Here is a 16135-nt window from a genome sequence, read left to right on the forward strand (position 1 = left end):
CATTCCTGTCATGTACATACAGTGGGAGGGGAACTCACCTTCACAGACCTTGTCCCCTTCACAGCAGTGACAAACTTCTTTGGGCTCTTTCTAGTTAGTGCCTGTGCTTTCAAATCAGAACAGGGTCAAACATCTCCAAACCCTCAAGGGATCTTTGAAACTATTATGCTCACAAAGGCCAAGTTAAAACCCTGTTCTGAATGTTTCCAGCTTTGTGTGTTTAGAAATCCAAATCTAGAATTTTTATTCTTTTAATCTGGTGTGGATAATGCTTAATGTAAGCGTATTTGATTCTGGAAAACCCTTATTGATGATTTCTAGAAATGCATGGCTATGAAAAAAAAACTTGTCGGTTACAAATATATTTAGGTTAAGTAAGAGCTGGTTAATCACTCATAAGTCTTCTTAATGCATTTCAGATGTTTGCTCTGGACTTTTTTTGCTTTTGCTTCTCCATGCAGATACTTGTCTTCCCCTGTGCAATGAAAACATTACAGTCATCCTCTTTCTTATCTCTGCTCTCACATATAGACAATCCTGGATCATGTTATTTCTCTGTGTAGCAACAAATCTATTCTGCATCACTTGGATATCTGATCTTCTCGCCTGGTTTTTCAGAACACATATTCCATCATAAATGCATCAATTCACAAGGGATGGTTTTGATGGTGGTTCTCACTGAACCAAGTAGTGATGTCTATCAGTGATCTGAATTATGCTTTCCTGTTTATCATATCCGACACAGGCATCCTCTCTTAGAGCGAACACTCTCTGTGGTCCTCTCCTAGTGTATGTGTATTGAGTCTTCCAGAGAAGCACTAAAGGATTTTTTTTGCCAGCAGCTTCCACAGTTCAGAGTTCTCATTCAGCCTTGTAATGAGGCTTCCCAGTCTCAGAGGAGTAAGATTTGAAGTACTTTTCTAATATGAGGAGTGCTAACAACTGATCTAATGGGATTTAAATGAAACTTACTGTCTTGAGGAAAAGGATAACAATAGCAGAACTTGATTCCATGGTTTAAGCCTATTTGATAAATAAAATGGGAGCACAGCACAGGTTTGACTGGCTCACTCATCCATGCCATTTGTTTGCTAGCACACTGCCTGGCCTGTGCCAACTCTCCCAGGCAATGACTGGACATGTTCTAGGGATACCACAGCCCAGGGGCTGTTTCCAGTAGACAGTATGCAAAAGATCATCCTGTTTTGGGAGGCAAGAGAGTTCATCCATATGGATGTGACTATACAATGCTACTTGCCTTCTGACAAAGAAAGGCCCTGGTCTGTTTTATTTAGCTGTTAGGGGTAGCCAGTGACTCAAGCAGATACTCCAGTCCTGCCCATTTTGGTTCCAGGAAACAGTGCACCTCTGACCATGCTCTCAGTGTCCTTAACAACAGTCTGGAATGCTATGCAGCCCCATTCCTTCTGGGTGAAATATGCCCCTTTAGCAGGTGTATTTCAACTCTGCTCCTGGTTACCAAACTCCCATTTATCTTATCTCAGGGAGTCAGCGTAAGAAGATACATGCAGTGCTAATGAGCAGCTTATTCAAAATAAATAGCTATTCACTTACACTTCATCTACCCCTGGAAATACAGAAATGGGAAAGAAAATAATATACTGCCTGAACTAAGTTTAGTACTTCTCTCAACACTGAGTATACCCCAGTTACTTATGATACCTTTCTCTTGTCTGTGGACTGGGTTATAGCCTGCCTTCCTACAGACCCTTCCTCTCTCATCTGCTCCTTGGCAAGTGTTTCCAGTTTCTTAGGAACTCCCTACAAGGATTCTGCCCTCCCTGACCTGTCAGTTTCCATTGAGCAGAGCAGAAACTTTCAACAAGTACCATGTATCACTTTTCAGCTGCCAAAGATTGTCCCTGCACAACTGTCAGACTTTCCTGGAGTCTGTGGCAACACCCAGAACTCAGTCACCTTTGTGCTCTCTGCAGCAGACCACACAAAGGTAATGAAACAAGAAGAAGAACAATTAATATCTACAGAAAATAAGACAGGTCCCTTCTGTGTTATTCAGGTCCTCTTTCAGACTTCCTGTACTAGTACGATTGGCTACAAAAGGCTGGGACTCTCATACTATACACATACTTGGGTAATAGCAGACAGCCCAGGTGCTCAAGGCTAGCCTGCGTGTAGACTCAGCACTCATTCTCTACCTCTGTAGACTGGTTTTCTAATTCTTATCTCTGAAAGACCTGGTATTTGTGCATTGCAGAAGGTTTCTCATTGTGTAGCAGAAAACTCTTCTTATTGTTCCAGGCTCTGAGGTAGAATACGAGTCATTCTTGGTGCAGATTCAAGACTGGGGTTCACTTCTGGCTATGCTTTGTTAGAACGGAGACTCCATCAGTTTGCAATGCAAATGCCACCCGCGCTTGCTAACCAACTTTCACTCTAGTGATAACTGTATGTTAAATACGTGGCCTTATTTAGAAATCTCAGTGGCATTTACATAGTTCCAGTTCACAGCATTTACTGGACGTCAGTTGTGTTTCATGACAGTTTTATTACCCTACCTGTGGAAAACCTTAGCCTTTCAGACACCGAATACAATGCAGCTCATTGTATTCTGTGAGACAGAACCCTGTTTTTTACTGGATTAAAAGTAACTGTGGTGGAACCAAGTTTCCAGTACAATATTTCTAGTGCAGCTTAGGACTTAATTTGGTTCCTATTTTTGATGCCTAAAATAGATCCCTAAAATAGGGATGAATTGAATATATGTTAAATTGTTCATTTTAAACTATGTGCTGTAGTCAAGAAATTATTCAGGAGAATGCTTGAGATATAGAAAAGTATTTTCTGTACAGTTCTGAGCTACCCAGAAAAGAAAAAAGGTCTAAAATCCTTACTTCATTTAAGTCACATTGCCTACAGCAAGGCCAGAATTTTACCTAAAGAATGAAAACAAAGAGACAAAATGAGACAAGAGAGCAGTGTTTTGCAAAGGAGTCACGTAGCATGCAATTGCCCAAAGCTGAACTCTGCAGAGTCATTGTTTCATGACCCAAACATGAAATAGGAAAAGCATTCACTTTCCCATCGGTTACCACAGTTCTGAAATGGATGGAATTTTCCATCATTTCATAACCTGCAGTGCTGTGATTTCTCCTTCTGATTAGGAATTGCAGCCAACTGATAACAGAGAGAAATCTGCCAGACCATATGGTGGAAAATTCCAAGGAATATTACTACATCTAGTCTGAAAAATAGCCCTGCAATGTAGATTTGACAAGAGAATGTTTATTTTATAAAAGAGTTTCACTTAATACCGTTAGCAGGACTAAGAGTCCTTTAGAACTGCAGGTGCTGTGTAGTGTGACAGATAAGTAGGTGGTAATGCAGGCAATTCAGCATGTTACAGGGCCATTGGTGAACAGCAAGATTATTAAGAAATAATTGATCTGAAGCAGAACTGGGCTAGTGACAGGCTAGCACTACCTCACTAGAACTTTCCAGTTCTATCTGTCTTTCCTGATGCATGGTCTGCTCAACTTGCAGTTTCTTCTTTCCATGATCATGTCTGCTAAGTTCCTTTTCCATCATTCAGTTTACAGACCCCAGGCACAGGCAACGGACCCTATAGACTAGGGTTCCTGGCTGCTACCTGCCTGGCCTATGTATCTTTTGCACACTTAGGATGGTGGCATATGAACAGCAGACAACAACTGATAGCAGTAGTGAAAGTCCACAAAAAAAGGCTTTCAATCTTCTTTCATTCTGTGTCTATAGCTCCATCACCTCACTGTTCCTTCAACTTGTTCATAATGGACTTTGTCACGCAGCATTTAGTGATTTTTTTCAGTTAAGGCTCACTCAGTCTCATCTCTTCTTGGAAGGCTTCTATTAGTGCTCTTCTGCCCCTTCTTCATAACACAGTCTTGAATACTCCTTGGCACTTCCTTCTCGTACTTTCCATCAAAGTACAGCACTTAGAAATTTCTTGCTCACAAGTCTCCTACTGAGGTCATTCCTCAGAAACTGCCTTCATGACTACAGTATAAAATGTACCTACATTTGCAATCATGCTATACACAATTTAGTTTCAGATAATTTAGTCTCTCTTTAGGGTTTTTGTTCCTGTTTGATTGTGTAAGATATTTCCACATAAGCCCAACAGGTCACAAATTGTCTTTTTCTTGCCACCTCCTCCTGCTGTCTTCACTCTCTAACAACAAATATGGAATTGTCCCTGTGGAACCTGTGTTATTTCTCTCATTCCTTCTCATCTGGGTGGTGGGGCTTGGCTTTTTAAATGTTTCTTCTTTCTGAGTGACAGTGCTGAATGTAACATTCAGTATTTTTCTCCCATGCATTTGAGTGAATTGTGCTGAGCTGAATCCAAGTCTTATAGGTCTAGCTCCTGTTCACATTCTGAAAGATCTGCTGATGTCTCTGGAGCTCTGTCCTGTGCTTTGGGGCTCAATCTATACAAGGATGATGAATGCCCAAGGTGCAGACATTAAGTAATTGCCTTCTGCTACAAGGAAACCCCAGAGCAAGGCACAGCAGTAGTGCACCTGATGCTTTATACCTGAAATCATCTGTGTGATGAGAGTCTCACAGGCATTCAGGAGTCAAGGATGTCATTTCTTTGTCTACATCAGCTACAGGCAATGTGGAAGTGAGAGGTGCAGATTTCCCACATGAAACTGGTAACAGTTTAATTAGGATCTTTGTTGCTTTCAGGTTTCTCTGAGGTCAGTAGACCTGAGGTGTTGTGAACTAGCCCCTAGATATGCCTCTCTTTCCACTTACCACTATGATAACTACACTCCTAAAATTGGACTCACTGGTCTCCCAATTACATGCCTAGTTTGGTATGGTGAGGGATGGTCTGCAGCTTGTATCCAGCAGATTTTTAAAGCGTACAACTTGTTTTTAGTCAAAGGATCTAAGACTGATTGAACAAAAAAGACTAAAAGCCAACCTTTCCCTGGGGAGGGGAAGTGAAGAGGGAAGTGCTGATCTCTTCTCCTTGGTATCCAGTGATAGGACGCGTGGGAATGGCTCAAAGCTGCACATGGGGAGGTTTAGACTGGACATTAGGAAGCATTTCTTTACCAAGAGGGTGGTCAAACAGTGGAATAGGCTTCCTAGAGAGGTGGTTGATGCCCCAGGCCTGTCAGTGTTTAAGAGGCATTTGGACAATGCCCTTAACAACATGCTTTAACGTTTGGTCAGCTCTGAATTGGTCAGGCAGTTGGACTAGATGATTATTCTATTCTATTCTATTCTATTCTATTCTATTCTATTCTATTCTATTCTATTCTATTCTATTCTATTCTATTCTATTCTATTCTATTCTTATTCTTATTCTGTTCTATTCATGCAAGTAGAAAGCCAACTCTCAGCAGTGAGGAAACAGAACAGCCCAGTCTAAGCATAATACCCTAAGTACACCGTGCAGATTCTTAGATTTTTTTACCTGCATTTGTTTCTAAGAAGACACCAAATAAAATTCAGAGCAAATGTTCTGGTTTGGACTCCTGCACTGTGGCGGTATTATGATTCACTCCACTGCATCAATCTGAACAACGAAGCCCTCAGGGATTACATACGGGAGGAGGGAGTTTTAAATGGTTTAAAAACACTCTTCAGACCTTTAAGCAAATAGGCAGGTATGTATTGAGAAAGATTGTAAAAGTGAGATCTGAAATAATTATCCCTTGGAATCCTGGCACCAGAACTAGGTTTACTGCTAATATTCTGCTTGCTGTTTCTCTAAGTCCTGCTGTAACTTTCTAATAGGACCATGCTAAGCTGAGATAGTTGGTACCTCTCCTCCTCTTCTTTTTACCAGCTTTTTATTTCTGTAGGACTTGTCGATGTAAACACTAATGTGCAAACACTTGTTATGAATTACTATAGGGTTGTTAACGGGCCACACTGTCCTTCAAGACTTCTTTTCTTCAAAGACACATAGCACTGAAACATTCTCTTTTTTTCTGTTTCCACAGAAAAAGAAGTACAAATGAAGAAATACAAATTTTATGTACTGCAGAAATGTTAAGTATAAAGAAAAAAAGGAAGACATCTATTAATCTGGATAAAGACTGAAATCCCATTCTAGATAACAAAATCAATGCTTAAAGTGATATTAATATATCTAGTACTTACCAAAATAAGTCCCGAGATTAACGAGGAAGTGCCTGTCAGGGCAACATAGAACTTGGGGGTTAATGTGTTCAAAAACATACTCACTGAAAAAGAAAAGAAAAGAAACCATGAGTACAAGAGCAGGACACGTTCCGAACATGTGTCCCCTCCTCCTCCCAACTACTTTCCAACTTCAGATAAAGTATTACCTTAATTCTGATAAAAAAGACAATTTAAAGAACATCCTGTTCCATCTGCCTAACATGTGATAAAGCAGAGTGTTAGATTGCCACATGCAGAATTTTTTATTCACAACAGAGTCAATCACAAGGCATTGGAAAACAATTGCACACATGTTTTTCCTATTCCAGCCAGTGCTCCACTGACACTGAGTTCAGGATTCCCCATGATATATGGAAGACATTTTATTATCTGCCTTTGCTGCTCTGTTGCAGTTAGAAATCTTAGGGGCAGATCTCCATGTCCTGCATCCAATATTGTCTCAACGTCCTGTATGATCCTGGTGAAATTATCTGGGCAAACTTTTAAAAGCCTTTTACTTCTCATTACCTTGGTTCCTCACTTATAAAGTAGGAGATAACAGCATTTCCCTAACTCATTCCACTGCAGTAAAGTTGGTGAACCACTCAGTATGAAAACAGTGAATAAATTCATACAACAGATTGGAAAAGACCCAACTGGCTTTCTGATAATTAAGGGTGAAGATCATGATAGCTGTACAGATTATTTGAAATCTAGGTCAGAAGCAAAGCCAGACAAGCTGCAAGGAATGGCAATTCCATCTGTATGGACTTCTGGAAATTCAAAGGGCTTTTCTAGTCATATCCCATTTTGGAAGCTGCTGAGAGAATCACCAGGTAGTTGTACTCAGCACCCCACAGAAAATCCCAATGGCCTTAAGAGAATAAAATAATGTTTTTACAGGTTTTGAATCACTCTGCAGAAGCTACCAGGGAGAACTGGAGCTCTTTCACTAAATTCTAGATGTTTAAAGAAAACTCTCAACTTCCCATCACCTCCATCTTCCACAAATTAAAACATTCTCTATTAAACTACACTGAGGGTTAGAATATCTTCTGTAAAAAAACCTACTGGTTTCATCCTTAACCAGTGCCAAAGTATTTCTCATACATCTATACATATATGTATATACATGCATATATATTTGTATATATACATGTATCCATGACTGAAGAGGGAACTGAGAATAGTTAGCAGGTAAATTTAAAAGGCTTGTAGCAGACTACCAGTCATTAAAAAATGCTGATAGAAGATCTGGATACATAGGTGGGAGGCCCTCAGTTCATTCTGTTCCTTTTAGAAATGACACTTACTGATATTCAATAATATGGAGCCAAAAGTGAAGAGAAGACAACAGCAGGATACAATTCATCAAATATATTATTAGTTTTCCATGACCAGTAAGAGAAAATTGTTTTCCAGAAATGCATCACAAAAAGAGATTGAAACCCTGCGATTCAGCTGCTTTGTTTGGGTTTTGACTACATATTTTTTCTATTTTTTTCTTGAAAAAGCCATGAACTGTTAAAATGGAAGTCTCATTTTCTGCTCCATTGGAGTGGCATTAAGAACCAAGCTGATACAGTGAAGTTGGTGGGTTTTAATTACATCGTACATTTTCTTTCACAAATGAGTTGGATGCCAGATTCTCAGCTAGTTTAAATCAGCATAACATCCCCAGTTTTACTATGTGCTACAGAGCTACACTGATTTATGCCGCCTCTGGATCAATAGTCAGGATTTTCCAACTTCTTTCTTTTTTTCTGTTCCCATTCTTCCTTCCTTTCTTTTTTTTTTTTTTTTTTTTAATGTCTAATACAAGCTGATTTTGAAATAGTAGTCCCTGCTTTCTTCAGCCCCAGAAGGACAAGGAATGGAGAGACTGAAATAGCTTTGGCTTCTACCAACCACCATGAGTCCTTTAGAAGAAACATTCCTCATTCTGGAATGTAAACGTAAGCCAGAGACATAATCAAACTATGTCACTGGGGAAATTTCAAATTGCCAGTGAAATTACTTCCTCTGCTTAGGTCAGGATATTCCTGAGAGAGAATATGCTATGATGGGATATAGATGTCCGTGTCGCCCATGTAGGACAATGCTGCTGCAGTGCCAACAATAACACGAAAATCCAGGCAGCAGGAGACTTTACAGAGGTGCTTTCTCTTCCACTCCTCCGCCATAGCTTCACAGCTCATGGAATGCTGGAATTGTTCCTATTAAACTGGAAAAATTTTCCCATTATCCTGGAGGAAATTTGATTTCCAAAGTTGTGAAGCTACCTAAGTCTCCGGTGTTTTAGAAGATTCCACATGAGGATATCCATTGAATAATGGTATAGTCTATTTGCTTTAAATTCCTCTTGCCTTTTTCCCTAAGAAATGCTGCAAAGAGAACAAAGTTTCTTAAGCAGTGATGAGATACTCACTTATCATCACTGACTGCCATCAATAAAATTTGCTTTGGGAAATGCATCCCTGTTTGGAAGAGCCCTCTCAACAAATTAGCTCCATGGAGTAGAATGAATGAAGCTGTTAAGAAATGTTAGCTTTTCTCTGTCACCACTCTTTTACCAGCAATGTATACTGTTTTATAGACAAACCCTCAGATCTGAATGGAGATAGGATTTTATTTATCTGTCATTTGCACCTGTGTTACTGCTCTCTTCTTTGCTTGCATGTATACTGGTGCTCCTTTATGCTCTTCAATATAGGCTGCTACAATTCTTCACTTTTACAGCTTAGTCATGAGAACTGGCAAGGTGAACAGATAGAACGCTGGATGCTTTTAGATTGTATGGGCCAGACTCCCAGCTAACTGGAATAGCTCAGTAGATTTGCTCCAGTTGCACTCAACTACCAGAGCTGCTTATCTGCATTGTATCTCCCTAATCCTTTTTCCATTCTTCTTCCCACTATTAAATATAAAAATCCATTATGAAAACTATCAACTTCTGCCAGTTATTAACTACCCTCACAGTCCTTTTGTCTCCATAAATATTATTAACAAAAGCAAACACTTTCTAATAAGAAACATATCTCCAAAGCAGTAAAACTAAGCACTGGAGGATCTGTGGTCAGACTATTTGTATTCTGAAGTCAATGAAAATTCAGTTATCGTTTTGGTGGAAACTACATCAAGGCCTAGTTCTCATAATATTAATCCCAAAAGTAAAAATTAACCCACTTTTGGCTTATTTGTCCTGGTTTGAGTGAGTGGCAGGGGTTTTTTGGTAGCAGGGGAGGGGGCTACAGCAGTGGCCCTCTGTGAGAAGCTTCTCGAATCTCCCCTGGTTCCAAGTCGGACCTGCCTTTGCACCAAGGCCAGGCCAGTTAACTGTGCCTCTGCGATAACATAAATAAAATAAAGGGGAACCTGGGAGGAGCTGAGAGAGTTGTGAGGAGGAGTTGTGAGGAGAACATCTGCGTGAACACTGAGGTCAGTGGAGGAAAGGAGGAGAAAGGGGGGAAGCGCGCCAGAGCAGAGACTCTCCTGTATCCCGTGGTGAGATGGCAGGGCCACCCCCCCCACCACCCATGGGGGTTTACGGTGGAGCAGATACCAATCTGCAGCCCATGGGGGGCCCCACACCGACCTAGGTGACTGCGCCCGAAGGACGCCAGGACCCTCTGAGAAGGAGGCCCTGCTGTTGCAGTTCAGTGCTGGGAGGATCGCAACATGTGGGGGTGACCCACACACCCACGGGAGTGACTCATGTCAGAATTCGTGCAGGACTGTCTCCTGTGAGAGGGACACCACACTGGAGCAGGGGAAGAATGCCAGAAGTTCCCCCACCCCAAGGTGGAAGAAGCGATAGGACTGACCACATGCCCCATTCCCTGCCCCCCTGTGCTGCTGTGGGGGGAGGAGGTAGAGAAATCAGGAGCAAAGATGAGCCCAAGAAGAAGGAAAGGATGGGAGGTGTTTTCAAGATGTGGTAACGCTTCTCATGGTCCTCTGTCTGTTATTGTTAGTGTCTGTATTAAATGTATGTTCTTTTTTTCTTCCCCTAACGAGTCTGGTTTTTGCCTGTGCCTTAAAGGATGAGGTCATCCCTCCTTGTCCTTATCTGAAATTCCTGGGTCTTTTGCTTCCCTCCTCAGCACTGGGGGGGGGGAAGGGGGGAGTGAATGGCTGCATGGTGCTCAGTTGCCCTCTGAGCTCAAACCACAACACCGATATATATCATTATCCAAAAGAGAACATTTATTTACAGTGAGCATTCTGACATTGAAGAAATCACTATCACATCAGTGCCTCCATCCTGTAGTGGACTCAGGTTTCCTTCAGTGTGTTGCACTAAACTAGAGCCATTAAATAATGCCAAATGTCCATTTGCCTAAATTTGGATAGCAGTATTTTTCTCCTCTATCTCCATTCGATGAAGTAGCAGGATTGAGGAGCAGAGAGAGATTTCAAGAAATGAGAGTTGAAGATATCAGCAGAAGATGACTGCACAATAAAGAAGCCAAGTAGAATCACCAGCAAAAGGTGGTTCTGTTTGTCCTTTCTTCTGAATTCATAACATGCCAGTGATTGCATAATTACATCTGTCCACAAAGGGAAGATGGTGCAGTTACTCAGCTTGGAGTATCATCTCTTGTCTGTAACTTGGTAGAACTTAAAGAGGGCAACTGATGAGTATCTAAGAGAAAGAAACTTGCCTGATGTTCCTAAAGTGCCAACTCATTTGAAATTACTATCAAATCCCAATTATTTCCACAGGCTTTTGACGGTGAATGATTTATTTTAGGTGTGTTAGTAGAGATGATGGAATACAGTACAGTCTGGATTTTTTTTAAAGAAAACCAGCATGACCTATAAATGCTGTCTAAACAAGCCAAACATGTCTGCTCATGGCCTTATAAATACCCATCCCCCTCTTTCTTCCCTTCTCTTTATTACTTTCATTTTAATCATGCTTGAGTCACCCAGAATAAGGCACTAACATTTCCAAAGGTGCCTAAGTTACACTGGTAAATCGTTCCACCCTACTGTATAATATTTAGGGAAGGACTGTTATTTCATTGCTAACTGTGCATGCTCACAGAAATGAATTTACATCCTATTCAATTCATGGCAGACAAGCTAAAAAAGCTCACAAGTCATACCTAATATTCCCTGTTGAGGCTAATCAAAAGAGGCAATTGAAATGTTCTTGAAAGCTGATGCTGTTTCATCCCTGTTATGTATATTATTCATTGACAGTACTTGTGATTCATTCTGAACATGGGAATAAACAAGAGGAAAATTCAGATATTTTTCAAGCAACAAAATCCTCAAATTATGTAAAATGTATCACTCAAGCTGATAAAACACTGTGTTGCTTTACAAATTTCTTCAAGGACTTAAGACATTCAGATTTCAAGCATGTGAGGAACCCCAGTAGGGGGGAAATACTGGGGTTAAACTGCTCAAAGGATTATCCTGCTGCTGTATCAGTTAATTACATTAGATGATCATTAGGGGAGAGAGCATTGCAAACTACCTACTATTCCCACGTGTGGATCTACTAAAATGACAGCTCCATTACCTGCTTCTGAATGTGAGGCTACGTAGCTTGCACAGTAAAGTGCAAATAAAAATTTAATGGCAATGTTACATAAATCATACACACAAAACAGACCAAGCCAAGACAGGACCGCATCATTTATGGCACTTCTAAGGGGAAGAAAATTCCCTGAACAGAATGTTATCTTAAAATACAGATAAAATTAAATATATATCAATAACTTAGTATAAAAAGATGCATTGCAGGCCCAGAATTAAAGATCAAACATAAACAACCCAAACATATTGAAATACACCTGAAGGCACAGCTCTTTTTGTGCCAGTATCTCTGTGCTCCTAAGTAAGACAAGGTTTCTGGGTACAGCTGTAACTTTTATGAGAACAAATATCCAGAAAACATAAAAAAGGTTATAGTTACAGAGCCCTTCTAGTACATTACTGGTCCTTAAGTTATCATGGGTAAAATATCTGTGTCCCTAAGAAATTTTGCTGTACTTTCTGTCTTCACCCTCCATAATATTAGCTTGGTATGCAGACCAGTGCAAATTCTTGTAACACCAGTGCCAAGAGCACAAATCCTTTAGACAGGTGACAAGCTAAGAAACCTGTCGTTGAAGACCTTTGACACAGCAATTCAGCTTCCTTTCACTGCAACCATCCGTTCAAGGTTGTGTTCAAACATTGTACAGAGGATGGGGCAGTGACTGGCTTATTTCACAGGACATTTCAGCATCGATTAATGCAGCCCCTTGAGTCAAAGTTGTTGCAGCAGTGAAGAACTCTACCAAAGTGTCAGCAAAGAGGGCAAAACAAAGTTCAATAAACTACTTTTAACAAATGTATAACATTCCCCTCTCTGAGTACAAAGTGCTGCATACACTTGACTTTAATTGAACTACTTATACATAACCTTTCTGAACCCTCAACCCATCCCTTGTAAGAATGTTAACAATACACTTTTGGGAAAACATGCTAGGGTCAGGCTGAATTATGCATTATATACTATGATGGCCTCCAGCTCAATATAAATACAAACCCTACCAGATTTAAAGCTAGTCCAGTGTATTGTCTCAGGGAAAAAATAAAACCCAAACAACAACTTTTACTATTTACCAGGGTTTTCCCTGGGAAGCTACTGAGATTTTTTTAACTTCTTCAGATTTCTTGAAGAAATTACCAAAGAAGAAGTAAGCATTCAAAAGTTTAAGAATGCTGCAGAATGAGTTTCATTTTTACTTGTTGCAAATGCTACCCAACTTCCTTCTGTAAGGCCTTTTGTCTAGATCTGTTTTCAAAACTTGAAGACATCTGTCACTCAGAAACAAACACATGGCCATTCCAGGCAGAAACTGACAGTGTCTCTGTGCTGTGCACAAGGAAATCCAGATGCCGGCTCACTTTGTTTAACCACCTACACTTGTCTTAAAGGTGTGATGCTGAATGAGACACACATCCAGACATCTGGAGCCTAAGCTAATGGCCGGTGAACTCTGTTGCTCTCAGCGAATGCTGGATCAGAGCCCAGGTGAGAAAAAATGGTGATGTGCTACCTATTACTTCAGATAAATAATGAACTCTGACTAACTACATAGTTGCGCATAATCAAAGTTCTGCCCTTACAGATATTTCTAATTAGTGAAATAAAACTTTCTGGACTGAAGACCACCACACTTATCTCAAATGTAGGTTTTCCCTTTGAACTTTTGCCACAATAAAAAGGGAGAGTGGGTAGGGATGGTCTATTATGGAGAGAAGTCAGGTATCATGGGAGAGGCTTTAATCCACAAAGTGAAGCCCAAAGTGAAGAAAGAGCAGAAGGCAATAATACAGTACCAGTTCCAGGTCAAAACCATTCAAATTCATTTACTTATAACTGAAAAATAAAGAATTTTGAAGGTTGTAGATGACACCAATAACATTCTCTCCTCTTTGTGATCCAGTGGCCCACTGAGCAAATTATATCCAGCACAGAAAACTGAAACAAATCTTAGCAAATTCAGTCCATCTTTTCACAAACAACCATGCCTGAGGATTGCTAACAAATTCAATTTCATCATTCTCCTTGACATTTTAATGCATTAAATATCTGAAAAAAACAAAGTGACACAGTGATCAGTGCTGGCCTGCTTTTCAACATCAGCTCTATATTCATGTTGTAATGTCCAAAAGTTATCAGATTGGTCAAAATTCTAGCTCAGCCCTAGCGGGAATTAATCTGTGCTGGTTCTGGAGCTTTTGGGACTTAAATGAATATACCATGTCCTTCAGAGTGCATTAACCATTCAGCCTGTTAGACATTAAGATTGCTCATCCCCAATGAGAATAATATACAGGGAAACATAACTGACAAGAGACAGGAGCCATCACAGAACAGAGGGCAGAAGGACATACAGATGAATCCAGGAAACCAGATCTGGAAGACAAAAAACTACTTAGACACTACTGTGACTTGGGAAAGGGGAAAGAAAAGAAAACCAGATCAGAAGACAGACAAGTATAATACAGAGAAGAGTTAAAATTAAAAAATGGAATGGAGATAAAAATTAACATGCGTAGAAAGATTAACATTGAGACAAGAACAGCAAAAGCAAGAAAGACACACAAGAAATGACACATGCAACATGAATGTAAATGAAGTTATTTTTGCTTTAGCAAAAGATGTTTTGTGATTCAGAAGTATCTTTTCACTGGGAGAAATAAGACTGCCAACACTAACAGCTTCGGTCATTTAGGAAGAGATACTGTCAACAAGTGATTCCTTGGTTATCAAATATACCCCAAAGCCTTGTCTCACAAACTAAGGCATTTAACGCAACATGCTAGTAAAGATTCCCATTTCCAATTACATCTTCCCAGAATGTCCTGCTAAGGTCAGCTGCTACACTTTCCCCCAGGAACACACAGGCACAGGATGTGCTATACCCACCCCAAGAAAAACATTCTCTTTGTGAATTTAAACACTAAAACCAACTTAGGATAGCTAGACTTAAGCACAGTATTTTGCTATTCCATTTGTATGATATCATGAACTCCCTACCTTGTGGATTTGGGGAGAATGAAAGTATGGAGAAAAAAAGATCAACTTTCCCCCATGAAAGCAGCTATTATAATGCAAATTTGCTGCCATGTATTCGCCCCTGCCAAGGGACAGGGACATTTCCTCTTGCTTTCACAATGCAGTGCTGACATGAGTTAATTACACAGCTCCTGTTAATTGCAGAGTATGCTGCATGAACACCAAGAGTTGCTAACATATTGGCAGCAAAAAATCACGTTAAAAACCAAAATAAAACCAAAAGCCCCCACAGGATTTCCATTTAAAGAAAAAGAAAATGAGGGAGAAACCATTTCCTGGGACCTTACAGCCCTTAGCTGTCAGGGATTGAACTACTCTGCATTTCTTTTGATCATCATAGTGTCCTAATGCTAAAAGCAGATTCCTGGTATTAATATACACGTGGAAGGGAGGAACTGGGCCAAGTAAGAATGAGGCACAAAGGATGAGCAATGACGTATTGAGCAGCGATATTAATATTCGGATTTTTGGAGATGTGGATGTCATTTGGTTCTTAGTCAAATTCTCTTGCAACACTTTCAACCTCAATTCTTCTAAAATGAGGTTGCTTGCAAATTGATTTGAAACGCTGTCATTATACACATCCCCCCTGCAGATTTTAAAGTTTCAAGAAACATATGAGTCCTTGTCTTAATTTTTACTTCAGTGTTGCACTGCATGAGGAAGCACTCTCTGAGATTTGTGATGGGGGGTTTCCTCTGTTGTGCAATGCTACAAGGTGTCTTTGTAGGCAGAACCAGTTCAGATATTGGAGAAGGCACCTTCACAGAGAGCTTGTGGTTTCCCTTTCTAATCACAAACGTATCAGCATGTGTGTGTATCAGCAATTTCCCCTACACAAAAACAGGGGAAATCCTGATGTGATGCTACAGTCAAATGAGGATGCATTCCTTGACGGTCTCTTATGTGACTGCAGATATCACCATGTACAAACATCTTCTACCTTCTTTTAGATACACAATTGTAAGAGAAAGCATGAGTGTACTGAGCTCTCCAGAGTACAGCTTGTTGCACAGTTTATTAGGTAGATGATCTTAAGTCTTTTTTAAGTCTTAAATTTAAGGCATGCAGCAATTGGGCTCTATTGAAAATCAGTAGTAATGTATTTCATCACAAAGATGTACCTAAGCGCTCCTACAAAATGACCTTATTTTTCACTCTGCACCCCAAACTGTTCACACAAATCCGTATTTTAAAATTATTCTTAACTAATCATTCATGTAACTGAACTGATATGGCTTTATCCAGTTTGGACAGGCACTGTTTGTGAAGTCAAGCCTACCTGTTACCTTAACTGTCACTTATTCTGAGGCATTACACAGATTTATGTGGTTTAGCCTTTCAAAGCTGTATTAAAACAAAAGCCAATTACTAAACCTCATTATC

The 16135-nt window shown here is 40.1% G+C and overlaps 1 protein-coding gene across 4 annotated transcripts in view; it reads right to left on the reverse strand.

Annotated features, from left to right (window-relative positions):
- ST7 (suppression of tumorigenicity 7) overlaps window positions 1-16135 on the reverse strand; it is a 157602-nt gene that overhangs the window by 65224 nt on the left and 76243 nt on the right. For 2 of the 4 annotated variants that reach the window (XM_074870211.1, XM_074870213.1), the window contains exons 2-3: window positions 6142-6224; window positions 2874-2915 (exon numbers count right to left, since the gene is read on the reverse strand). In XM_074870211.1, the coding sequence (XP_074726312.1) occupies window positions 2874-2915; window positions 6142-6224 (125 nt within the window). The remainder of the gene's footprint in view (window positions 1-2873; window positions 2916-6141; window positions 6225-16135) is intronic. The other 2 variants (XM_074870212.1, XM_074870214.1) reach the window with 1 other exon arrangement.

Source organism: Strix uralensis, chromosome 5, assembly GCF_047716275.1.
Source record: "Strix uralensis isolate ZFMK-TIS-50842 chromosome 5, bStrUra1, whole genome shotgun sequence".
NCBI lineage: Eukaryota > Metazoa > Chordata > Aves > Strigiformes > Strigidae > Strix > Strix uralensis.